Raw genomic sequence first — 26,980 nt, forward strand, 5'->3', positions numbered from 1 at the left:
CGTGGATGGGTCCCCCAGAGCTTGCCAGGGTTCCATCCTTAGGGAGTCGCTACCCCCATTTTCCTTGAAAGCCCCAAAGGGGATGCCCTGTTAACTGGGTAACTGGTCACACCTGGAAGCCTGGGCCCTGCTACCAAGACCCTGCAAGCTGGCCGACCTTCGCTGCTAGGCAACCATGAGTGCGCCAGCTGGAAGTATCAACAGAAGGGCCGCAGTCCCTCAGAGGTTTGCTGTGGGCCAGCCCTTGGGGTGTCTGCACTTGTCACCTACATATGGTGTCCCCCAGTGTCTTTCCTGGGGCATTGGGAGGGTCTGAACCTCCACGCAGGGGACTGTTTTCTCCAACAGCTCTAGTGGGATTCCCTTGCCAGCTGGATAGCTGGTTATGCGTGGAGCCCTGGGCCCTGCCACAACTTCCTGCCAAGCAGGCTAACCGGGGCTCTGAGGCAACCATCACCATGCCCACCTGGGACCCCCTATCTACTGGGGGTGGGGTCTCCCCAATGCTTGTGGGGGCCCAACCCTTGAGGGATCTGCATTCTCTTTCTCCCTATCAAGACACCAATGGTGTATTTCACAGAACTAGAACAAACAATCCAAAAATTTACATGGAACCAACAAAGACTCCAAATAGCATCAGCAATCTTGAGAGAAAAGAACAAAATTGGAGGAATCATGTTACCTGATAGCAAACTAGACTACAATGCCATCGTGATCAAAACAGCATGGTACTGACATAAAAACAGACAGAAAGATCAATGAAACAGCACAGAGAACCCAGAAATAAACCCATGCATATATGGTCAACTAATATTTCACAAAAGAGGCAAGAACACACAATAGGGTTGGGACAGTTTATTCGATAAATGATATTAGAAAAATTAGATAGATACATGGAAAAATGGAACTAGATCACCTTCCTAGACCATACACAAAAATAATCTCAAAGTGGATTAAAAACTTAAATGTAAAACTGAAAACCATAACACTCTTGAGTAATTTCTCTATGTTTTCTTGGACATTTCTATTAGTAATATATTTTTTCTAATATGCCTCTTCAGTCAAGGGAAACAAAAGAAAAAAATAAACAAGTGGGACTACATCAAACTAAAAAGTTGTTGAACAGCTAAGGAAACCATCAGAAAATTGAAAGACGACCATTGAATGGGAGAACATAGTCACTAATGATACATCTGATAAGGGGTTAACATCCAAAATTTATGAAGCAATCATACAACCCAACACCAAAAAAAAACCCAAACAAAAACAAACCCAAACAATTCAATTAAAAAATGGGGAAAGGACTTGAATAGACACTTCACCCGGGCATACAGAAGGTGGATAAACATATGAAAAGATGCTCCATGGCATTAAACACCAGAGAAATGCAAATTAAACACATGATGAGATATTGTCTCTCTGATGAGAGTCAGAACGGCTCTCATCAATAAACCAAGAAACACCAAGTGCTGGTGAGGATGCGGAGGGAAGGGAACCTTCGTGCACCATTGGTGGGGATGCAGACGGGTGCAGCCGCTGTGGACAACTGTGAAGGTTCCTAAAAAGATAAAAACGAAACTGCCGTATGACCCAGAAATTCCACTTCTGAGCATGTATCTGAAGAAACCTAAAACACTACTTCAAAAGAATACATGAACCTCTATGTGTACTGTAGCATTATTTACATTAGCCAAGCCACAGAAGCAGTCCAAGTGCCTATCGATAGAGGAGTGGATAAAAGAAAGCCATGGTGTGTATATACAATAGAGTATGATATGACCATAAATGCTATGGCATGGATCGACCTAGAGGGTATTATACTAAGTGAAATCAGTCAGCTAGAGGAAGACAAATACCATGAATTCACTTTCATGGGGAATCTAAAAACAATATAAATGAACAAACAAAACAGAAATAGACTCATAGATACAGAGAACAGACTGACGGTTGCCAGATAGGAGGGGTGTTGTGGGACTGGGTGAAAAAGGTGAAGGAATTGAGAAGTGCAGATTGGTGGTTACAGAATAATCATGGAGAATGTTCAATAATATTGTAATAACTATGAATGGTGGTAGATTGGTACTGAAATATCAGGGGGACTACTTATAAAGTATATGATTGTCTAGCCACTATGCTGGGTATACCCAAAAATAATATTCAGTCAAAATAATATTGACTACAAACTGTAATTAAAAAAAATAAAAACAGGAAAAACCTTTACCCATAATAAATACATAGGTGTGTGGCTGCAGGAATGGTTAACTCAGTACTGAAAGGAGTCAGGGCTCTCTTTCAACTACTCTATAATTCTCAGCCATTTCCTCATTGTCACAAGAAGGCTGCTGCAGCCCCAAACATCACATCCTCACATGATAATGTCCAAAGGCAGAAAGAAATGGCATTTCTTTTCCTGGGCTTCTTTTCATAAGGCATAAAAATCTGTTCCAGAGACTCCTGAGAAGATTTTGCCTTTGATCCTATTGAATAAATTGGGACCCATAACTGCAAAGGGGGCTGGGAACATAAGTGTTCATCGAGGGAGGCTGACTTTGCCATGCTAGCCATTGTGTCAGAGCCAGCAGGGTCAGCCACAGCCAATCTGGGGTCTTCCTCAGGGACAACAGAGACAGCTTACCTGTGCAGAATAAGGAACGAAAGGGGGTGGGCCCACTCCTGCAGGAAGTTAGCTGAACCCCCTCTTCCCCCACAGGTCAGAGGGCACCCAGCTCCCAACCTCACTAGGAGCCACCCGAGAGCCAGAAGCCAAGAGCACTAAACCTGAGGATGGTGGAACCAGAGGACCAGACCCCAGACCAGAGGGAGCTTGGCAGTCAGACAGCAGTTCTGGGAGCAGAGCCCTGGATGAAGGGCTGTTTCCATGCACTCGGGCCTATTGCCAGGCTCACTGTCAGCAGGCAGTGTCCTCGGCCTTGCTCCCAGGGCCCTGACTGCCCTGATGCTGCCATCTGGTCTCCAAACACAACTCACTCCCCCACCTGCTGAGGCTGGGCTTTTCCTGAGCTCACAGGTGCCTTTTCCCCAGGCCAGAGAGCACAGATGCCCAGTGGGGCTGTGGTGGGGGCAGGATCCTGGGACACAGGTCCTGGCTTAGGACACTGGATCTCAGCCAAGTCGTGTGCCCCCTGCACAGATGAGTAAACCAAGACTTGGAAAGGAGATGTGATTTCTTTTGATTTAGATTTAATGGAGAATATTTTGGTTGCAAGTGAAAGGATCTATCTCAGGTTATCTGGAGTGAAAAGCAGGAATTAATTAGAACATGAAGCTGGAAAGGACAGTTTCAGAAAAACAGCTAATGTGAGCTTCAGGCTTAGCTTGATCCAGGGTGGGGGGCGCGGTGGGGAGTGGAAATCTGTCTCCCATTAGTTTCACATAACCATGGGTTAGGGCCCAGTGACCTGGGGTGGAACAAACCCCTCATTGTCAGAGGTATATGAACAAGAGCTGGATGGTCATCCCTAAAGCAGATCATAAAGAGGACTTGACCTCCATGACTGAGATGCCAGGTCCTAAAGTGGTAATAATGCCCATCTCTGAGGACACAGACAGGCTTTGGCTTGTTGCGTCATCTTAGAAAGCAGAGAAGAGAAAGATGGTCTCCTTCCCCGAGGGTCCCTGTGGAAAACCCAAGAAGGGGCTCTGATTGGCTAGCTCCACTCCTGGGCCAGTGATGGGAAAAGGAGCCCCTGGCCTCGGTGTCCCATCCCTGGGCATGGGGAGGGGGAGAGAGGTTGTGTGGGAGAGGGCAAAGGTACCAGGAACTGACATGAGTTATTTTAATGGAATCGTTTCTTCTCTATCCTCCCATGTATTCATCCCAAATTGTAGTAGAATGTGTTTCTAATGTCTTATGTTTTTAAAAGTAACTTTTGCACTTACTATTTTTTCTTTTCCTTGCAACCCCTGTGACAGTTTTCTGGGTTCACAGTTCTTCCTTCTTTACTGGTATTCTCGACAAAGCCCTAGGCCAGCTTTGAGACCGTCTGTGTGTATGTAAAAATGTCTTTATATCTTTCTTTGACGAATTGCATAGTTAGGTATTTAGTTCCTTCGTAATTATTTTTCCTTCCTTATTATTTACTATTTCTTAGTCTCCCTATCTTTATGGGAATAAAGTGGGAATGAAGCCCTAAGGTTGGTGAGTGTAACCGGGACAACGTGCTCTGAGCTGGTCAGTCATGTTGCTTAGCAGATGTGAAGTTGTCATAATGATAGTTTTTATAATCTCCAGAAAGCATGTTCTCAGAGAATGACTGCTTAAGACTGAGGAGCAGAAGTTCACACGCACAAAAATGGAATGGTTGGTATCACAGGGACCTCAGTGTTTAGCCCTTGGGTACCTTCAGCGGGGGCCACCTGCAAAACGTGTCGAGGTCACACAGCCCATTTCTGCAAACCCAACGCAGGACTGTGCCTCTGGCCTCGTGTCTGCAATGCTTTGCGCTGCTGATTGGGGAGCTTCTGCTACAGAGGTCTGGTTGCTTTCTGTGCAGTGAACTATTAAAAAAGACTCATCCTCTTATATTTCTCCTCTGAGTTTTATTCACTTGTACATCCAAAGCAGACACTATCTTTTTAGAGCCTGGATTCTAGTCATTTCAGCTCCCAAGTCCCAGGGCTGAATGCAGAGTCATGTTTAATCCACTCCCTCCATCCTGGCCTATTTTCTGTCTTGGAGAACCATGAGCCAAGAGGTGTCACTGAGGCAGGGTCATCTGGAAGTCCTGGCAAATGTGCCCTTCGGGGAAGGAAGTACTGCCAGGGGAGCCTGAGACTGCCGGGGCTTTGGGGGTGGGGAAGATGGAGGAACCGAGGTAGGTGTGGCGGCTGACACAGTCAGGGGAGGAGTGTTCCCGAGTTTCCTGAGAAGGGGAACCTCACGGTGAAGAGGGTGCGACGTTAGACCGTGGCAGCTTCTGTTCCGGTGTTCTCGGGGGTCCAGTGATATGAAAACACAAGCCAGAATTTGCAGCTGCCCTCCAGACTTGAGGAGGGGGGAGGACTTTATCTTAGCTTCCTGTGAATCAGACAGGGGCCGTGTTACGACGGGCCCAGAGACTGTGATGGACCGGCGTGGCTAATTTCTGTTCCAGCCAAGCTCCTCTGGACCCTGGGCCTCAGGCAGATCTCATCATTGCAGCGTCCTCAGATCTGCGTTGGGCAGGTTCCAGGCATCCTTTCCGAATCTCAGAATCTCCCTCCTTCTTTGCCGGCACATGGTGACCTGTGAAGGTGAGGAGGGGACCTCAGAATGGACTGCTCACCTGCCGAAGTATGGGAGACTGGCCAAAGCCACAGAGACCAGAAGCATCGCTCTCCTTTTTAAATTTAATTTTCTCCCTCAGTCCTCTTCTCCCCTTTCCTTTTTTTCCTCTTTTATTACTGTCTTTCCCTCCCCCCTTTCCACTCTCATTTGTTCTACTGTTTCCCTTCTACTAACCATTTCTATTCCTCCCTCCCTCCCTGCCTCCCTTCCTCATTTCCTCCTTCTCTGTCCCGATGCTGTAGCTTGACTGAGGTATACCTGACATACAGTAAACTGCATATATTTAAAGTGAGTGACTTATTGTCTCCCGAAGTGTTTTCATGCCCCTCTGTAATCCTTCTTACCTGCCATTTGCAGACATGTTCTTATTCTCAGGCAGCCGCTGCACTGGTTTCTGTCCCTACAGATTAGCTAGTATTTTGTAAAATTTGTTTATAGAGCCCTGGCTGGTGTAGCTCAGTGGATTGAGCGCGGGCCTGCGAACCACACGATTGCGGTTCGATTCCCAGTCAGGGCACATGCCTGGGTTGCAGGCCAGTTCCTAGCACGGGACTCACGAGAGGCAACCATACATTGATATTTCTCTCCTTTTCTCCTTCCCTTCCTCTCTAAAGATAAATAAATAAAATCTATTTTAAAAATTTGTTTATAGATGGGATCATACCGTCTCTTCTTTACCTAGCTTCTTTCACTCAGCATAGTTATTGTGACATATATACATGTCATTGTGTATGTTAACAATTCTTTCTTTTTTATTGCTGAAAAACACTGCATTGCGGGGGTATGTCGTGGCTTGTGCATCCATCCACCTGTTGGTGGGCATCTTGGCTGTTTCTGTTTGGGGCTGGTACAGACAAACCTCGTCTGGACATCTGTGTGTAAGCATCCTCAGATGTGCGTTTTTATTTCCCTTGGATAAATCCCTAGGGGTGAAATGGCATCGTAGGGGTACATAACTTTTTAGAAAACAACCAAGCTACTTTTCTCTTGTACTCTCTGAGAGTTACGGCTGCTTCCCATACTCACCAAAATCTGTCATATTCATTCTCTATAATATTTTAGCCCATCTCCTATGGGCTGGTAACTCTACCCTAAGACAGACCTGTGACTTCAGTTCCAGTTCCCTAATGGCTGATGCTGTTTGGAAGAGAAACAGGCAGGCCACACGCAGACCAGGAAATACATTTGCAAATGTGTGTCCATCAGGGGACTCGTATTTACAGCACAGACACACGCCCCACGACGGCAAGGGTGCGCTCTGAGAAATGTGTCATTGGGGGGTGGCCTGCAGAGCATGTCGCAGCATAAGACAACACATGATGAAACCAAGCACGAGAGAAAATAACGCTATCAGGTGACCTAGTAAGTCGGCACGGGATGTGTGAGGCTGCTGCCAACATAACATGAGATACCATTTTACGGCACACCGTTTTAAAACTGTAAAGAGTGCACTCTAAAATGATACAAAAAGTGGTATAGTAAATGCCTAACCATTGTTTATTTTCATTGCTAAGTATTATGTACTACACACAATTTATACTTTTGTACAAGTGGACGTGCGGTAGGCTTGTACCAGCATCAGCACAAACACTTCAGCAATCTGTTTTGCCACCAGGTGGTAGGGAGTTTTCCGTTCCATCGTAATCTTACGTGGCCACCGTCATGTATGCGGCCCACCACTGACACGAATATTGTTACGTGGTGCAGGACTGTATATAAAAAATGCTTACTGCCCAATGGCAAGAAGACAAGCATTACTTCCTCACTCACCAGGAAACAGCAGATCAGGCACGTGATGAACGCCGAGAGTCCTGCCAGGCCGGTGAGGATGATGGCCCAGAAGGGGAGGTCTGGGGAGACAAGTGCTGGGCTGAGCCACCTTCTCCCATTCCCACAGGGGTCTTGCTCCCGCGCTGTGCCTCAGCAGTGCTTGACATGGGTTGGCCAACCGTTGTTACCACGCGGGTGCTCGTGTGCAGAATTCTCTTGCATGAGACACAGCATCAAGATATCCCCTCCCACCTCAGGGCTGCTGGGAGGCTTACCTGAATTCTCAGTCAGGGCATCGTGTCTGCTTGGAGCGTACCCTGGCAGGGAATAAAGTGGAGCACGCATGTGAGTGTGTTTCACTCTTGTTAATAAAACCCTTTACATATGGAGAAAAATAGAACAATATCATAAGCATCCATCACCTAGTTTTAACAATGTATATTGCATACAATTAAAACAATATTTCATACAGTGCATGAATTAGTAACACTTGCCACTCTTTCTCATCTCATGTATTCACCGAAATGACAAAACAGACATCATGGTGTTTCACTCCATTTCAGTTTGCATCTCTAAAAAATGAGGACACTTTGCTGCATAACCCAAGGCCATTAGCACACTGTAAGAGTGTGTTAAATTAAATCAGATTCCTACCTCTGGGCAGGAGGACTTAAAGTCAGCTGGACCTTCTTAGGATCGTCAGGGGAGGATGGCTCGTCCCAGGCAGCAAGGGGACAAGCACATGGGATCTCTCTAAATAGGTCAATCCCCTCTCACAGCCTCTCTTCCCTGCCTAGAAGCAGTCACCCCATTCTTCTTTATCAGGTGGTTTTATGCTTATTTTCCAGGATTCACATATAATATAATCTCCTTCAGGAAGCCTTCTCTGATTACCACTCCCAGGTATGGACTGGTTTACATCACTGACAACTGCCTATTCTTGTTACTTTCAACTACACCACAAACTCCATGAGGGTAAGGACACATCGCACCCCACGGCCGTGGGGGGAGGTTGCAGGTCCCCCACTTGTACAGTTTCTCCCTAGCCAACGTCTTCAGTTGGCCAATATGGAGCTGTCACAAAGGGCTACTTAAATCACAATTAATTTTAATTAAATGAAATAAAAAATCTGGTACCCCATACCATTACAAATCCGTAACAATGAAAACCAGTTGTGTTAGCCACATGTCAGATGCTCACTAGCTGTAGGCGGCTAATGTCTCAGACAGCACCAGTAGAGAATGTGTCCATCACTGCAAGAAGTTCTAGTAAGTGGGGATGAGCTACAGCAGGGCTAGGCAAACTACAGCCTGTGGGCCAGAAAACAGATCCATCCCATCACACCTGTCAGGGCTGGTTCACACATAGTTTGCTGCTGAAAGCCCTCACTCACCGTTGCTCAACTGGCTTTCAGTGCACAGATAAGGAAATGGAAGCCCAGAGTGGCAAAAGGGCTAGGCTGGGGCACGGGGCTGTCTAGGTGAAGGCAAACGCCTCCTGTATCCCACCGGGTGTCCTTTCCTCTCCTTCAACGGTGCGCAAAGCCAGGGGGACTGTGCCACCTCCTGCCAGCCCGAAAGAGTTCGGTGCTGACTCATCCCCAGGCCTCCAGATCCCCAGGAACGTACCTAGGTGTGGAAGTTAGACCCCCACTCCTGTCTCAATAACCAGGGAGTCTTACCATCCACTAGGACACTGCTCCTGTCCAGGGTGAAGTTCTGCAGCTGGGTACCATTCTGGGTCAACTGCAGAAATTCCTCATAGATGGCAACTCTGTCCATCACCTGTGCCGATGGCAAGACGCGGCACAGGGAGTCCACCCCAGTGTGGTTGCTGTGCGGGACCGACCTGCAAGCACAGAGGAATAAAAAACGGGGTGTCTGGAATCCTGTCCCCGATTCTGGGCTCCCTGTCCTGTGACCTGCCCAAGAGAACCTCCTGCGGTGATGTTAACATTCGGGCCTGCCTGTCCAATACACGTCGTTATTAGCCACAAGTTGTTACTGTGCACTCAAAATGCGGCTGGTGTGTGTGAGCAAGGAGCTCAATATTTCATGCCATGTAACTTATAAATAAAGAGCCTCAGGAAGAAGATTTTTGAAATGTTGGAGTGAGGACTTCTGAAAAACAATAAAAGCACAGTAAAGATGGTTGAGATCAACTTTTCAAAAGCCGTACATGAACCAAAGGCTTGTAACTATTTGAGAGGTGATTAGTTAAGAAAACCAGCTGAGTCATGATAGAGACAGGAAGCACAGTGGCATCATAACTTGTATTCTTCCCCTTCTGCTCTCACAACGTCCTCAGTGATTTGAAATCCATCTGCCTGAGAACTGTGGTAACTGAAAACCAGCAGCTAAGGGGCCAGAGTGGGTTTGGAGTTTCCCCAAAAGGTGCTCCCAATTTGTTTTCATTTGACCAGGAGTCTAGCAACTCCTGGAGATATCCCCATTTTCAGGGCTTGTCTTTATTTGACTCAGAGCTTGCTCGGCAAGGAAAGCCTACCCCCAGGGAACTTGCTAAAAACAATCAGTGGTGACTGTTTTTGCATTGTAGCTGCACGAGGGAGCAACGTTAGTTGAGGCAGGCAAGAGGTGAACCCAAAACTGAAAAGACATGTTGGAGGAATGAGATGTTCACAGCAGGCTTTGCAAATCTCCAGGGCATCAGAGGGCACCCAGGCGGCCACAAGAATGCAGGGCTCTGAGCACGTCCAGGAAAGACCTGAAAAAGTCTCAATCACTCCTCTCTACCTGAAAAGTTGGCTTAATATATTAAAAAATTGGTTAATGTAATCCACCATAGTAATAGAATAAAGTACAAATACCACATTATCTTAAATCATTCATATGCACAAAAGAATTTCACAAAATAGGTCTCTTATGATTAAAAAAAACCTGCTGAACAACTTGGAGATTTTAAAAAGAAACCTTCTCAATCTGATAAACAGTACCCAAGAAAAACCCACAACCAATGTTGCAGTCAATGGTAAAAAAAAAAAAGAAAAGTTTTCCCCAAGACCAGGAACAAGACAATGCCGTCTGCCCTCATCTCATATGTTAATCATATTGTACTAGACATTTTAATGAGAACAATTAGGCAAGAAAAAGAAATTTGAAAAGGCATCCAGATTGGAAAAGAAGATGTAAAACTGTTGACTTTTGCAGATGATACGATACTGTATGTGGAAAATTCTGAGAAAAAACCCACAAGCACACAATATGTGAGTGCTATCTCAACAGGTATGCAAAAATTTAAACTGCCACGCGGGGTTGGTGACACTGTCTCAGCACATCGCCCACAGCACTGGGCCACACGGTTAGGCGGCTGGATTTTAGGTCATTTCATGACAGCTCCCATCTTCTAAGGATTGTGGGTTCAGGAGCTGATCTCTTTCTCTCTTTTAAAAAGATTTTACTTATTTATTTTTAGACAGAGGGCAAGGGTGGGAGAAAGAGAGGGAGAGAAACATCAATGTGTGGTTGCCTGTCACGCACTTCCTATTGGGGACCTGGACCACAACCCAGTCGGGTGCGCTGACAGTGACCCTTTGGTTCACAGGCTGGCACTCAGTCCACTGAGCTACACCAGCGAGGGCCCAGGATGTGTTCGCTTAAGACATGTATTCTATAATCCATATCCCATGGACCACAAAACCAAGCACCTCCATCTATGCTGAGATTTTTATATTCCTAAGGCGCTCTTGTGTAGGAACAGCTAGGAACTGAGAGGTCGTAGCATAGGGATAGTCTTACCTAAAAACGACAGTGCATCCTTTGTGTAAAAGAGAAGCTTGCAGAGTCATTAGGTCCTGATTTGGAACTCACCTGAATGCTAAAACTTGACAGTCGGAAAAATAACTCTTGATGCTGCTGTTTTGGAAGAGATGGTTGAGCTGAAAGACAAGATAATGTTTCTCTCATCAGAATCCCAATCTCGGTGGCCTCAGAGAATGGTCAGCCACTGAGCAACCTTTTTTCTTGGCCTGACAAAGACTAGTGCTGGTATGTCTACCAAAAAAAAGTCTTGTCCCATGACCCTGGGACAGCTAGTGAGCCTCTCTGTGCCTCTTTCTTCATCTATAAAAAGGGAGTAAGAACCTATATTCATGAAGAGTTGTGAGAGTTACCAACTGACTACCTAGCATCCATAGATCTGTTCCTACTTGGGAACAGAGTAGACACAACTCCATTCTCACCGCATTCTCCACACTTCTCTTGTTCCGTTGGTGTTTGGTGGTGCCTGGCTGGGCTATATCCTGGACGTACGGTAGGTTGGTGACGGTGAAATTCAGCTGGAAGTGCTGAGAGCTGGGACTGCTTGTTGGTTTGTTTGTTGGCAGATGAACTGATGTATCCACTTCTAGAATAAAAAGAAAGTATAAAATTCCCATATTGGTGAAGGTTTTGACAAGAGGTTATTCAAGCTGGTCTACTTATTTCTGGTAACATGACCTGAAGTGGGTTTTTATAGGCGGGCTATAGAAGACCCTCCATCCACCTGACCACCTTGAATCTATTCATTTGTCTACCTCTCCAACCGACTTTCCGTGAAGGACTGTGAGCGTTGACTAGGATGTCTGGGGGCGGAGACTGGGCCTCTCTGAGGCATAGTTGGCAAGTGCAGGTGCTGACCACCCCACTAGGAACATCACGCACCTTTGCTGACCTAGGGTCCTAATGTGTCTTGCTGCCTCTGGTCCTTTTCTCCCTCCCAATCCATTCTCTATGCAGCACCCAGAGACAAGCTTTCCAAAGCAGAGCTCGGAGTGTGCTGTGTTCTTCCACAAGCCATTCCAGTGCCCATGAAAGTCCCTGACCACCTCTTTAGCCTCAGCTGTCACCTTTCCTATGTCAAAGTGCATGCACCAGCCACGACATACTTCTTATAATTTCTGCAAATACACCACACTCTTTATATCTTCTAGGTTAAAGACACATGCAGCCCAATTATCTATCTCTTTCCATAGGCTAGGTCCTGTTCTGCATCACACCTTAGTTTCTTTATCACTTCCTCATGAAAACATTCTAAGACAAGGATGTGTGTCCCTCCTTGAGGTTCCTACAGGCTCTTGAAATTATCATTAGTACCTATTTACTTGTATTAAATATTAGTTGAATGAATGAGTGAATGACTCACAAATAGAGAACCTAAAAAGACAACTCAGGATCCTCCACATTTGGAGTTGGAAAAACAAGGACTTCTTTGAAGGCAGTTGCTGCATGTTCTCTTCCTGCCTCCTGTTGGATGGTCCACTGCCATGAACACTCCCCCACCAGAGCCTACTTCCATTCCGCTGCCACTGAAAAGACCCATCCCTCCTCCAAGCCCCATCTCCACATGAAACCAGTCTCCCATCTCGCACCTGTCACTTGAATATCTGCCAAATGATAGGTGGCACCCAACCAGTGGGATGAAGCATTGAGGGTCCTGTCCAGAAAGACTTGCTTCACCATGCTGGGGTCTACACTGGAGGAGAACAGTTCCCGGATGGTGACGGACATGGAGCCCAACCTAGAGTCAGAGATCGTGGAGACTCAGCCAGCATCCAGCACCGGCAGTGTCCCCGAGTTCCTGCTTCACAGAGTCAAAGACTTGAGGGCAAACAGTGGGAGGTTATCTGCCTGCCTCTTCCCTTGGGATAGAGAAGAGACCCTGACCAAGGAGGGAAGGTTTCCAGGAGTTGAGGAGGTACTAGTGACGAACATCTCCCGGGCACCCTGAAGCAGTAACGTACACGTTCCCCCACCATCGCTGTGGTAGAAGGTATTATCACAACTATCTCCATGTGAAACACCAAGAAACTGAAGTTTGGAAATATTCAACGTTCAATATTCAGCTTCAGTTCTCAAAACAATGTGTCCCATGATCCTCCTCTCCAGGGTAGATGTCCTAGTTCCTCGACCTGCCCCTCACAGACCTGGGTTAAAACCCAGCTTGGACAGTTGTTCACTTCACCAAGCCTCAGTTTTCCCAACTGAACAATGGGGGCAATCATTGTATCCACCCACGGGCAGAGGATTAAATGAGTTGATCATGCATGATAGTGCTTAGCAGGGAGCCAGGACCAGGACATGGTAAATCTTATGATTGGGCTGATAGGGGTTGGAAGCGTCCAGAAGAGGAGAAAGTGATGGATGCTGAGGGTTGGTGGCCCCATGAGGCTAATCCTTTTCCTACCTATGGAAAGGGGTGGTAGGATTAGCTGACTGGGATGTGGGGAGAATGGCACCATGTCAGTACTTTCAGATCAAAGATGTGCCATGGGCCACCAGCTCAGCCAATGCTTCCAATCTTCTCAACTCACTTCAAGTCGGTAACCAAGCAGGAGTGGAATGCATCTTGTAACTGGCTGCCTCTGTAAAGTTTGGTGACCTAGAATAAAGGGGAGGGAGAGTGGGTGAGACAGGGTGGAGGCAGCCACTGGAGCCAGTGAAAGAACACAGGCCTTAGACCACGGGAGACCTAAGGAATTCAAATCCTGGCTTTGCTCCCAACTCAGTGTGCCTTTAGGCACACAACTCCCCTTTCTGAGCCTCACTCTGCCCATCTGGGAAATGGGGAAGGCAGCCATGGCTCTACCTCTGGAAACTAAGAGAACTCAGACTCTAACTTGAGTAAAGTGAAGCGTTGAAACAATCAGTAGATGTCACTTAGAGGAATGAGAGGGGCACCGGGGCAAGGAGAGAGGAAAGGGCTGGGAGAGACCACACCTTGTCCTGGATGTCCCTCAGCAGGGCGGTGTACTCGGAGGACATGGCATCTGGGTTGCTGAGGTTCCAGTTGATGACGCGGAACTTTAGCTGGTACTCACTCTGGACAAACACACTGTGGGGGGCATAGCCTGGGCCATGAGAAAGAAGAAAAGACAGGTGGAGATGCTCAGCTTTTAGCACCGAGGCATGGTGTCACAGAGAGCCTGACTGGGTTCAGAATCAGCCAACGTCAGGCCCATACCCTAGGCACTGCGGGCGTTCCTAAATGGAAAGTCACCCAAAGAGCAGGGGAAAATGGGAATTTTACAGGGATTCTCCTGAGCTGAGCTTCTATGTTTGAGCTTATGCAGTGATTACTTTGTGGAATGCTTTTTCCACCCCTTTCCTCTCCCTGGAAAATTCGCCCTTCTATTCATGCTTCAGAAGCCCAAAGATATGGAGTTCCAGAAGAGCAGGGAGCCACCCATCTATCTTGTTCTTGCCATGCCCCAGTGCCTAACCCAGGTCTGGGTACAGAATACTTTTCAGGAAGCTCTCGATTTGCTCCCCATCTCTGATCCCATAGCAACCGGTGACATGATGTTGCTGCAATTTTGTGTCCCTAAGTAACCATTAGTTCACTTGACTATGAGTTTTCAGAGACAGAAGTTGTGACTTTTACCCCATACCCATCCAGCACATGGTTTGGGACAGAATTCTCACACGTATGCATTTGCTGTGAATGAATGCGAACCGCAGCAGATTACGACAGGGGAGGGGGGCTGAGACTCTCATCTTTTTGTTTGTTCCCTCATTCACTCACTGGCTGAGCACTACAGTGCAACAACATGTGAAGCACTAAGGACCTGATGCCGCAGTAGACAGAACCTGATTTTGTACAGTTGGATAATTAAGCAAGTAATGGCAGTCACGTGTGGTGAGCATTTGTGTGGTGCCTCTCTAGGGACTCTGAACCATGTGCAACAGGATTCCTTATCTTCAGAACTACTGCCTTTTCGAACTGTATAACTGTTGGCGGTGGGGTTCTCCTGTGTATTGAAGGATAGTAGCAACATCCCAGCCTCCGCCCACAAGATGCCAATAGCCCTGTCTCCCAGGAGTGACCATTAAAAATGTCTCCAACACTGCCTAGTACCTATGGTGGCAGGGGGCAGAACTGCCCCTGGGTAAGAGCAACTGCAATAGAGGAGCCTCACTTGGAAGAAGCCCCGGCCCGAGTAATGTGTCTGTAATTCTGGTTTTGAATTAAAATTCATTACATTAATTTGGTTAAAAAATATCATGTTGCCTGCAATAATAGGAAAGACCCTCCCCACGGATGTTGGGGGGGTATCTCCCAGATAGAACTTGGACTGATTTCTTAAAGGAATAAGGCAAAGATATGTAACAATCACTGTAAATCCAAGTTCAGCATAAAAACTCACCATTGATGAAGAGGCTGCCTGGGACCAGGGTGTAGGGGCCCAGCTGGGTGCCTCTGTGGGTCAGCTGGCTGAGCTCCCAGTAAAGTCGATCTCTGTCGAGCCCGTGGTCCAAGGGGTTAGGGTGGTAGGTGCAGATGGCATTCACGCTGGTGGCTGCCCCACCCTTCTCGGCCCTGGGGAGAGAGGGATGTGGGGACTCTGTTGAGAGAGATTCTGAAAACTGAGTGTGGGGGCTAGAAAGATGGAGAAGCAAATGGGAGGTCAGTGAGAAGACCGAAAAGGGGATGGTCACCAAAAGTGGCCATTACTGGCAAATGCTCAGGAAAGAGTATTGTGGGGGTCCGCCAGGCCTTAAGGGGGCCAAGGACAGAGTTCTCCACTGTGAAAATGGTGGACGAACTTGGTTTCTGGTCCCTGGAGCCGGCGGGTACCTTGACACTTTCCTAACCTTTTAGTTCCCAGCCTTGAAGGACACAACAAGGCTCTGGCGCAGGTGTCATGTTCCCAGATGGTTATGAGAACTTCTTGCCCTTGGTAGCTTAAGGGAGTGCACTAACTTTGAAAAACAATATTGTTTCTAGTTCCCTGCAGTCTTGCTTTAGGCATTAACAGTTTGTATTTAAGACAGCTGTTGCTTGAATAAAGTTGCCATATGCCAGCAGAGCTATGGTCCTCTCCATTATTTTAGTCCCTCGCCTCACTTCGTGATCCACGTCTACCGCAGCGGGCTGCGGCAGAGTATTACCTGAGGGAGATCAGTCTGCAATCCACGCAGTAAGGACCCAGACTGCTCTTCTTGAACAAGGATATGAGCTGGAGATAAAGGAGGAGGAAGATGAGCAAGAGGGTGAGGGGCTGGGTGAGATTTATCCCACCAGGAGCTTCTGGGACCAGGGCCTTACCAGGTGCTGCAGGACCCTCTCAGTGGAGTTGAACACGGATGAACTGTTGCTCATGTCTGCTGAGTACTGGAGGTTGGAGATGGTGAAGTTGAGTGTGAGGGTCTCCAGGTTGGGCAACAGAGCTGCAAGAAGGGGAGGGGAGTGATGGCAGTCACTGAGACCTGGCCTGAGTCCCCAGTGAGTCCTGCAATCTGACCATCTGCTTTTGTCTCTTCCAGGGCACCACTCACCCCATGCCCATGTGGTCAAGTCCAAACCATTATATCCACTCAGTAACACGCGTATTGCTCACCTGCCCTTCAGGTCACACCAGTTCCACATGCAGGATGATCCTCAACACAGCACCTCTCTCTATCTGTCTCCTAGCCCCATTCTTACCTTCTCTCACCCGGACCAACACCCCAGCAGGCTTGGTGGACACCCCGTCTCAAAGAGGTTCTCTACATTGAATACTAGAAGGAATTTCCTGAAATGGAAGTCTCACTATTGTCACCACTTCTCCATATCATCCCTGATTGCCTGTGGCCTTCCACGTTAGGCTCACACTTGTTGGCCTTGCACTCAGGTTCCTTCCCAGTCTTGTTCTTGCCAATCTTTATGCTTCAAGCAAACCAAATCCCTCCCAATTCTCTACACTATGCTGCTTGTGCCCATTGACCCTTTGCTCGTGGAATCCGACCTGCCAGGGAATCCCCTCTTGTGCCCTGTTTGCCTAGAGCTCTCCTACTCTTCTTCAAGGCTCTGTTTGGGTGAAACTCTCACCAGAAAGCTCTTCCCACTCAAATTGTGCAGAAGCTTCTTCCCCAAAGACCCCCATTGTGTTAATGGTCCGTTAATCCCCCAAGCCTAGGGGCAGGAAGGCAGGCATTAAACTGAATTGTTGGTATAATCTTTGGAATCAGGATAATCCCCCTAACACTAAAAGTTTCACACCCTGCCTTCCCAGTTCCTGTGTGACAGTTGTCTGGTGGAGGATTGGGGCTGGCTAGCTTCTCTTAGGGAGGAAAAGGGGCCCCACAAATACCTGTGGTTGCTTCTGGTTGCACCGGGGATGATGAGGTGGGTAGGAATGTGGTGGCTGGCTCAGGAGCTGTGAAAATGGCTATCATCAGGGAGGAACAGACCCCCCACCCCCCCAAAAGTGGGCACAGTCCCATCAGGCTCTCATGGGCTCCAGCAGAGGTTGTCCCAGGAAAACCACTCACAGGGGTATCATCAATGAGAATGAGCAAAGGAGTGATTGTGTGAGTAGAGGGGTGAGCAAACCTGTGAATAAAATAAAGTCAAGAGAGTAAGAGTGGGAGAATGAGAGAGAGATTGAACAAGGAAGACAGACAGATGGGTGGGCAGAAAGTGGACAGACAAAACGGATACCCGGATGGACAGAGGAAGAACAAATAAATGAAGGGCCAAAGAGCAAGCGGGGCAAATGAAGACAAGTTGGAAAGATGGAAGGAAAAAAGGAGAGGGAAGGACAGACAGGTGAGTGGCTGAAAGGATGGGTGAAGAGATGGTCAAAAAGGAGAGAAGAATAAACACATAGAAGAAAAGTTGGAGAGATGAAGAGAAGGACAGATAGAAGGCAAACAGGTGATAAGCAGAAGGATGGTTGTCTGGGTGGATGAATGGAGGGAAGAAGAGAAAGAGGGGAGGAAGGATGGATGGAGGGGGTAAAGGGGGGCGGGGAGAGAGGAGAGAAGAGAGGGAGGAGAAATGTGTCTGTGAGAAAGGTGCTGGGATGATGGAAGACTACGTGGGTTAGAAGTTCAATGAAAGGACCACTGAGTGAGTGCGTGGGCGGATGCGGCCTAACCACTGAGCAGCCACTGGAGTTTGCAGCTTGCTGCTGAGGCCCCTTGAGGGGCCCCTGTAAGGGATTTTGTTGGACAACAAAAACGCTGGAAGTGAACTCCAAGTCACTGTCTGACCTCAAACCCCTCTCCCTGTGGGGAATGCTTGTTCAGATTTCTTCTTCCAACCCAAAGGATGTGGGGAATTGAGAAAGCCAATATTGTGGATGCAGGTCCAAAATAGGCCAAGGACTCAGCATTCTTCCTCCCACTCAGACCTTGGCCCCACTCAGAAGACCAGCCTGAGTTTGGGGCAAGCTCCATGTATCAGTGAGGAAAAAGCTGGGCTCAAAGACCCAGGGAGGCTGAAATGGGCACTGGAGGCAAAGATACGTACTTGTAGGAGGCTCATCTGGACCTTGTTCATTATAACCTGGAAATAAACAAGTCTCAGGTAAGGGGAGGTGGCAGAACAATCCCAGGTGGTCTACGCATTTGACCACGTGGGGTTCCTGCCTGGATTCCTTTCCCGACATGTACCAGGTGAGTTCCTACACATTTTCTAAAATGAGACTCACATGTCATATCCACTATAAAGGCTTTCCTGACCTTTCCATTAAAAAATGAACCTTTTCTACCCACCTATCCAGCGTGCCCCCAACAGGAGACTCACACATTTGTGTTCACATGTTTACCGCCCCCCCCATATTCATATCCTCCATCACCTTCCCTCCCCCCTCCCTCCATATTCACTCTATCCCTCCATCCAGTGAATATGTATTGGGAGTAGATGATTGCTAAGTGCCGAGTGAGTGAATGAAATGAAGCATGTAAGTTGTGCAGTTTGCAAGGAGGGTGGCGATCCTAAAGTGGCCCCTGCAATGGCCAAGGTGAAGGGAACAGATGTGAACTCATAACATGAAGACCCCAACTGCCACAAACCTACTGTGGGTGTGTGCAGGTCCCCTCCTCCCTCTGCACTTCTGTGTCCCTCCTCGCTAAAGTGGGGTCACAGAGGACCAGATGGTCTCCCCGACCACCTGATGGGGCCGTGGAGACAAGAAAGTGTGCGTTGCTGAGTACCATTTCCAGGTTGTAGGTGGAGAGGAGGGGAGCTGAGTTATTCTAATCAACCAACCACACCATACTCTGTTTCTCAGAACCCCAGATGAGGGTCTCCCTTTAAACCCTGTTGCTTCCTGCATTCTAGGCTGACAGCCAGTATATCCGAAGCTTGGACTCCCTGGATGTTCAGCTGCCTGCCTGCCTTCCTGGCATAGGGCCCACCCAGCAGAGAAGTCTATCCCTGGTCAAGGGAGAGACAAAAGCAGGGAGGGGAGAGGGTTGTGAGATTTTGTCCCCCAAGTGTCCCCTACAAAGACTGGCACTAGATGCTGACAAACTGGGGATTGTGACCTGGCTCCACCCACTCTCACGCTACAACCGCTTGCACAAATTACTTAACCTTTCTAAGCCTCAGTTTATTTATCTGTAAAATAGCTTTAATCAAGGATCAGCCTTACAGGGTATCTGGTGGGGGGAGGGAGAAGAGTCCATGTGGAGTAGAGATTTACACTTGAGTTTGTCTCAACTTTTCCCCTGGAGGACGGCTAAATGGGAGCCCTCTGGAGTCAGGGGGCGGCCCCAGTGGAGGGGCCTGAGAATTGCTAACCATTGAGGTAGAGGCTGTCCTTATCCAGAGTGTAGGGGCCCAGCCGAGTGATGCCCTGGGTCTGCCGGCTCAGCTCATGGAACACCTGCTCGGCAGGCAGACCTGGGCCGCTGGGAGGCTGGCGGTAGGTACAGAGAAAGTCCACCCTTGTGTTGGCGCCATTCTGCACAGACCTGGGGAAGAAGAGGTTGATCTTTGGGGCATGCAGTTCACTGGGCACCTCTCCACCTGTGGGCCTTGCCCACCTCAGACCCCACATTTCAGCCTTGAAGAACCTTTGGCAGTTTCACTACCAGGCCTCGCTCTGCCACCCCAGGACTTTGCACCTGCGGTGACTTCTGTCTTGAAGTCTCTTCCTCTGCCTCCATCCCCATCACTCTCTACTTTTGCTTTGCATCACCTTACCACATTTGAGAGCACTTTACTTCAGTGTTTACTCCCCTGACTCCTGCCTGCTCTCTCCACTACATGAGGTCAGCGGCAGTGCCTGTCTTGTCACTGTGCTACCTGTCCCCCACCCCCGTCAGAGGTGCTGCTCCATCATGCCAATTGGATAAAAATATGAATCGAGAGTTTCTTTGTAAATACCAACAGAACAAAATCTGACCCAGAGGCATGAGAATAATTGCCCATTGGATACAGACTTTTGGCTTGGGGTGATGAAAAGTTTTGGAACTAGATGGTGACGATGGGTGTACAACATTGTGCATGTAACTGATGTCACTGAATTGTGTATCTAAAAATTGTGTACTTAAAAGGATAGTTTTTTGCCTCTATGTGTTTCATTGCAATATAAAAAATAATAATGTTACTTATAAAAATAGAGGCAGAGAAGGACTGTCCAAGAACAGCCTGCCACTACCAGGGGTGTCCCCCACAGCCAGAAGTCCTTTGAGGGTGGGCTATGGGGGTGCGTGCTCTCACCTTAGCGAGGTGACCCTGCAACCTGCATATCGGGAACCAAGGCTGCTTCTCCAGAACAACGGGCTGAGCTGGAGAGGAAGGAGAGGGCCAGTGTGGGTCAGAGGTGAGCACCAGTCTCTGGGAGGGTCATGGAGAGGTGGGAGGGGTAAGCAGGCCTCTCACCAGATGCTGCATGAGGGTGTTTGTGATGTTGAACTTGAGGGAGCCTGGATGACCCATGTCTGCTGAGTAGTGCAGGTTGTTGATGGTGAAATTCAGCGTGAAAGGCTCCTCATTGACCTCTGCAGCTACGGTGGGTGCAGAGAGAGCCAGTACTCACAGGGAGGTTGGGGGGCCCAGTGTCCATTTCAGAGTGGGAACTCATAGGGCTCATGTGCTCCTCCTGATAAGCCTGCAGGTCACTTGTTAGTGGAGACAACTCCAGCAGTGAGTAAGAGCAGGCTTAATGATTTGGGGGCATTGAGAGGGGCCATTTCCACCCAGAAGCAGAGGGGAGGGGCCTGTGAAAACATGGCGGCTTTTTGCAATAGTTTCCGAGGAGAGAAGTCTTTAACTTGTCACTCAGATGGGGAACTGATGACCCCTGATATTTTTTTTTAATATTTTATTTATTTATCTTTAGAGGGGAAGGGAAAGAGAGAGGAAGAGAAACATTAATGTATGGTTGCTTCTTGTGCATCTCCTGCAGGGAACTGGCCCCTGCCAGGAACTGGCCTGCAACCCAAGCATGTGCCCTGACTGGGAATCGAACCACGATCGTCTGGTTCACAGGCCCGCGCTCAATCCACTGAGCTACACCAGCCAGGGCCAACCCCTGATATTTTTATTAATATTTTCTTTGTTCCCCGTCTCTGTCTTTGTCTCTCTGTGCCTTAATCTCTCTCTCTTCCTTTTCATATAGATAGATATATAGATGTCTAAATCGATATATATCTCTACAAGAATTGTTGGCTTTTTAAACCACTGCATAGAAGATTGGCATACTTTGTTGTAAGGGCAGGAGACTGATTTATTTATCTTTTATCCACCTTTCTATATCTATCTATCTATCTATCTATCTATCATCTATCATCCTTCCTGCCATTACAACCAGGTATGTCAACCTTCTGTGCATTGATTTTAAAAGGTTAAAAAATCCTAGCAACGATAACCAACTTCTCTGCATTTCAATCTACTCATCTGTAAGATGAGATAAAAATGATTCCTACTTCAAAGGTTGTTATAAGGTTTTAACAAGTTAATTTTTGTAATGTACTTAAACACAGTGCTGAGCACTGTGCTGAGCACAGAATGAACACTATGTGAGCATTCATTACATTAAATTAATAAGCAAATACTTTCTTATTATGTTGGAGCTTTTTACATGGATGAATGTAAGTTGGGCACTAGAGTTACCCACATTAAATAAAGGAGGAAACCAAAGTATGGAAATGGTCGTCTGCCCAGGGTCCCATGGCTGGGAGGAGGGAGAGTTTGGTTTGGACCCAAGTCCCTGCTTGTGACCACCCCTGTTGTGCTCTTGCTCAGACTCGTGCGGCTGGTACAGTGTTCAATAGTTAGGATGACCTTTGTAGACCCCAACAGAAGTAGAATAAATGAATGTATGATGCAGGTGAGACCAGTGGGCCCATGGCTTGACTCTTGAACAGTAAAGTGATACAGGGCAGAATGTTTATTTAAGACAAAACTCTGGGGGAGTGGGGAGATTACTTCCCCTCTCCTCCCTCCCTGTCCTTTGTTCATCACTCCTTCCGAAGTTCCTTCTGTCCATACTTCCTTCTACGGTTCCATCCATCTCCCTTTCTATCCATCTATAGATCCTTTCTTCCTTCTCTCCCTCCCTTTTATTCCTTCCTTTCTTCCTCCTTTACCCCTTCCTTTCTTCCATCTTTACTTTCATACATCCATCTTTCTTCCTCCCATCCATCCTTCCATCTTCCTTTCTATCTCACTGCTTTTTTATTAGTTCTTCCCATTTATGCCTCTTTTTGTGTACCCCTCTGTCCACCCTTCCTCCTAGGGGCTCCCTTCCATCTACCCATCTTTCCTTGCAGCCTCCCTCCATCCTCTGCTTTCTTCCATCTACGAATCCATCTCTCATTCCTCCCATCCCTCTTTTCTCCCTCCCATCTAGTTTATACATCTTTCCTCCCTCATTCCTCTTTTTTCTTCCAGCCATCTTTTCTTCCTTCCATCTGCACATCCATCTTCTCTCTTTCCCTTCTTCCATTCTTCACCTCTTCCTTCCTTCCATCCATCCATCCATTTTGCGTTCCCTCCACGTGCACTGAATTGTTCCTATAATGCTCCAGGAACTACTCCACGGACTGGATAGTGAGGAACAAAACACAGTCAATGGAGCTGACTTTAACGTATTTTTCATAATATAATTTAGGAAGAGATGGTTGTTACAGGACCTCAGAAGTCCAGAACCTGTTATGGTTTGGAAAAAGCAGAGGAGGCCAGGGATGGACCCAAGGGCAGTTTGACAAAACACACCCCTAATGAGAGGGCAATTAATTCTCGAAAACCTACAATCTTTTCATTGCAGTGCTTCAGAAGCAAAGGGAGTTTGGCCGGTAAACTGAAACACTGTACAAGTGTTTTACACCCTAAATAAGCATGCTTTGGGGAATAAGTTCACTCATGGTCGAAGGCTAGAGTGTAAGTTTTGGAGCTACAGGAACTCTGGATTCTCTTATTTACTTGCTGTGTGGGCTGGCGGCCCCTCTTAGCCTGAGTTTTCTCAGCTGTAAATGGAGTTCAGTCACATGGTTGTATTGAGAATTAAAGGAGAGTGTATATGTTTCGGAATCGATTGTGTCTTCTGCCAAAATTCATAGGGTGTAACCCTAAGAACTACTGCCTCCACAGGTGACTGGACTGTAATTGAAGTGGGGTGTTTAAAGAGGTAATTAAGTTAAAATGAGGCCATTGGAGAAGGGGGATGATGATCCAATCTAACTGATGTCCTTATAAGGAGAGGAATGTAGGACACACAGTGAGATACCAGGAAGTTGTATGCAGAGGGGCGATCCCTTGAAAAGGCAGCAAGAGGGAAGCCATGGGCAGGCCAAGGAGGGTGGTCTCAGAGGGAACGGATCCTGCCCACAGTTTGATCTTGGATGTCCATCCTCCAGGGCTGTGAGAAAATAATTTCTGTTGTTTGAGCCACCCAGTCTGTGGTATTCTGTTACAGCAGCCCGAGCTGACTGATACAGTGTGTAACTCAGAGGGTGCCTAGAAAGTAGTAAGTTGAAATAAATGTTCACTGAAATTTTTTAAAAAATGGGTGTAACACTAAGGTCGGGAAACTCTAATAACCGTGAAGAAAGATATGAGTAAAAGGATAAGAAAACAGTACCAAAGGCAGGGTTTTAGAAAAATTAAAACGAAAAACCGCGTGAGGGTCAGAACGCGGTGGGGAAACATATCAGTGTCTGAGATGTCCTCGCCCTGGACTGGGACTCTCCACTGGAACCCCAGGAGAAGGAGAAGGGATGAGTTAGCGGCCCTTCCGGGTGTTTCCCCCACGGAGGACAGAAGGTGAAGAAGAGCGACCGCTCCCGATATTAAATGGGGAATGAGACCCAGGAATTCGGGGCCAGGAATACTCACTGGTGGGAGTCAAGGCTGTGGCTCCATGGGTGTAACCTGCAGAGAGAAGGCGAGAGGAGCTGGGGGAGCCTGAAGGATTAAGGGGGAGGGGCTTTTGTAATGAAAGCAGAGGGAGGAGGCAGGGGAGAATATCCCAGAAGAAGGCAACCTGGCAACGAGACTGCAGGTGGCTGGACCCAGTGAGCAGCTCATCCCAAGGAAGGCCAAGCCAGGCGAGAGGAGAAATGGATGGACCAAAGCTCGTTTTAGAGAAACAGAGGCAACACAAAACCCTATCTGGGAAAGACATGAGAGCTGCAGCTAAGCCCCTCACCATCGACGTGAAGGCTGTCCTTGTCCAGGGTGAAGGAGCCCAGCCGGGTGACACCATGGGTCTGGTTGCTCAGCTCCCGGTACAGCTGCTCTCTGTCCAGCCCGGGGCCCGCAAGACCAGAGTGGTAGGTGCAGATGAGGTCCACTCCGGCGGCTGCTCCGTGTTTCTCAGGCCTGGGGAATGTAGGGCATGGGGATGTGGAGTACTGAAGGGGGCCATTCTGGGTGTGGGAAGCAAGAAAGGGGAAGGGAGTGCTCTGAGAGAATGCTCAAGGGGTAGCTCTGAACCCCTGTGGGGGCTCTCCTAAATGTCTCTCACCTGAGACAGCCCAGTCATAATTAGGGACAGAAAACATCTTAATTAGAATTTGCAGACAGGATGCAATAGTTCTTCTAATAGGAGAGTCTTCACTTAAAATAGAATGTTCTCTAAATTACATAAACGTAAATTACATGATGCCTGTTTTCTAAGCCGTGAGTGTTCTTACCACCTCTGGGCACGAAGATGGTGTAAAGGCGTCATGGAGGGTGCTGCACACCAGTGGTGCCAGGGATGTGCCTGAGAACTGAGCCCTGCTGGCCAGTGCGTGAGGGTCCACCTGATCTGATAAGTCACTCTACCTGGAGGTCTCACCTGAGCGAGGCCAATCTGCAGTGAGAGTACAGGGGGCCAACATGGGTGTTACGGAGCAAGAGCCGCAGCTGGAATGAAGAAAGGGGTGGTGAGCAGAAGGGCCGAGGGGCTGTGGGTGGGCATGAGGTGGGGCTGACAGTAGTCATAGGGGGCACTCACCTGGCGCTGCAGGATCCTCTCAGTGGAATTGAACTTCAAGGAAGCTGGGCGCCCCATGTCCTCTGTGTAGTGCATGTTGGTGATGGTGAAGTTCAGAGTGAAGAACAGCAGGGTGGGGCCAGTGGCTGCCATGGGGAGAGAGAGAAATTGGTTCAGCTGGGAACAGAGCGAAGACTGAGTGGCTGGGGCTCTAGCTGTGGGGCGCCAGTGCAGCCGTGGGCGGCAGGAGCTGAAAGAGAGACCATTATGGAATTCCCAAGACGTCGGGAGCATTCACTCATTCACTCAGCAAGCATCTATTAAGAGCCTACTGTGTGAGCGGCTCTGTGGTAAACTCTGGTTCAAAGACAAATAGGCCACAGTCTTCCACTGTTGTGACCAGAGCATTATGATATAGGGAAGCAGAGGAGGCATTCAGTGAGAGCCAGCCCACCCATGACCAGGGAGAGCTTCCCAGAGGAGACATCATTTCTTGTGTCACCAAAAGCACAAGTAATAGGTGACAGGAGCTCTGCAGGAAGACAGCGCAGTTGTCCCCAAGAACCTTGAAGTGCTTCCACCACGGCCTTGGGGAAGTGTAGACGTGAGACTGGAGGGAGCCTCTGAGCCCAGGAAGAAGGGCTGTGACTACACAGCTCAGGAGTTTGGGTGCGATTTGCAGAGCAGGTGGTCACCCAAAGATGGTCAGTAAGACAGGAATCATGTGGACAGAGGTGCATCGGGAGGTACATTGCAGCCACAGTATGGAGGTCAGAGTGGAGGCACCCGCAGTCGTCCTGGCAAAACTCTCCGGTGGCCTGAATGCTGAGTGGTGCTTGTGCAGAGGAAAGAAGGACTCATGGGCTATTCCAAATGGAGAGGAGAGGAGCTGGTGATGGGTGGAGGTGGGAGGTGAGTGAGAGGGCAGGTAAAAGTCAGTGCCTGTGTCCCTGCCTTTGGTGATGAGGAGCAAGAGTGAGTTTGGGAAAAGCTGATGATTTAGGGTCAGAGACCAAGGGGTCAGATGATGTCTAGGAGGTTGGGAGACCCAGGGCCAGGAGTGGCTGTGTGGTGTGGGCTGGACTCAGGATTTGGATTCTGAGCAGCTGGACCCTGAAACCCACGGAAATGAATGCATTCCCCTTGGAAAGGTGAGTGAGAAATGAGAGAAGTGATCTAGTATGAGTGACTTTGTAGAGATGGCTTTGGTGCCAGTAGGAGCCCTCCTACCAGGGTCCCTGTTGGAGGGAGATGGAACCAGAGAAGTGAGGCATATAGACGTCACAGGAGCTGACGGGGAAAAGCAGGAAGAACATCCAAAGTGTACTGCAACCTTTAGGGGAATGGTGGTGTAAGTGGTGGTTCTAGTTATAAAAACATGCCCCTCTCTCTATGCAGCATTAATTCTGGAGTCCGTGTGTGGGGAGTGGGGTGGACAGGTGATGTGAACCACATTTCTACATCTGACCTCTGAACTCCTTTCAACCAGAGGGGGGGCGTGGGTAACGGGGTGGGGGAAGGGTTGGCTGGTGGAGCAGCTCCTATTTTTAGGGAAAGGGCAGTGGTCACAAGTACACAGAAGTCTGAAATACTCACTTTTGGGGGTGGTGGCTGAGACCAAATGGGTGTGACCTGTAAAGAGAGGGAGAGATGGTGAGGGAGGGGGAAGGGAGAATTCTTCAATAAAAAGGCAAGCTGGCTGTTAGAGAGACGGCGGCTGGACTCAGAGCTGGGACTCATCAAAAGAGGGAGAGCTCATCTGGATGACACAAAGACCCTCCCCACCCCAGAG

At 48.2% G+C, this 26,980-nt stretch overlaps 1 protein-coding gene across 1 annotated transcript in view; it reads right to left on the reverse strand.

The window, feature by feature from the left end:
* Positions 1-4,539: 4,539 nt before the first annotated feature.
* MUC16 (mucin 16, cell surface associated) overlaps positions 4,540-26,980 on the reverse strand; it is a 67,218-nt gene continuing 44,777 nt past the window's right edge. Inside the window, 22 exon segments of the mRNA XM_037042775.1 lie at positions 4,540-5,245; positions 7,058-7,137; positions 7,333-7,374; positions 8,740-8,906; positions 10,886-10,953; positions 11,257-11,420; positions 12,424-12,572; positions 13,366-13,433; positions 13,772-13,902; positions 15,199-15,371; positions 15,944-16,011; positions 16,101-16,222; positions 17,125-17,190; positions 18,288-18,323; positions 19,563-19,735; positions 20,487-20,629; positions 20,631-20,773; positions 24,105-24,140; positions 24,418-24,590; positions 25,051-25,118; positions 25,210-25,334; positions 26,785-26,820. Coding sequence (XP_036898670.1) covers positions 5,153-5,245; positions 7,058-7,137; positions 7,333-7,374; positions 8,740-8,906; positions 10,886-10,953; positions 11,257-11,420; positions 12,424-12,572; positions 13,366-13,433; positions 13,772-13,902; positions 15,199-15,371; positions 15,944-16,011; positions 16,101-16,222; positions 17,125-17,190; positions 18,288-18,323; positions 19,563-19,735; positions 20,487-20,629; positions 20,631-20,773; positions 24,105-24,140; positions 24,418-24,590; positions 25,051-25,118; positions 25,210-25,334; positions 26,785-26,820 — 2,324 coding nt within the window. The 3' untranslated portion in view covers positions 4,540-5,152.

This window comes from Sturnira hondurensis, unplaced genomic scaffold (genome assembly GCF_014824575.4).
Source record: "Sturnira hondurensis isolate 20B ecotype Veracruz unplaced genomic scaffold, ASM1482457v3 Scaffold0003693, whole genome shotgun sequence".
In the NCBI taxonomy this organism is placed as follows: Eukaryota; Metazoa; Chordata; class Mammalia; order Chiroptera; family Phyllostomidae; genus Sturnira; species Sturnira hondurensis.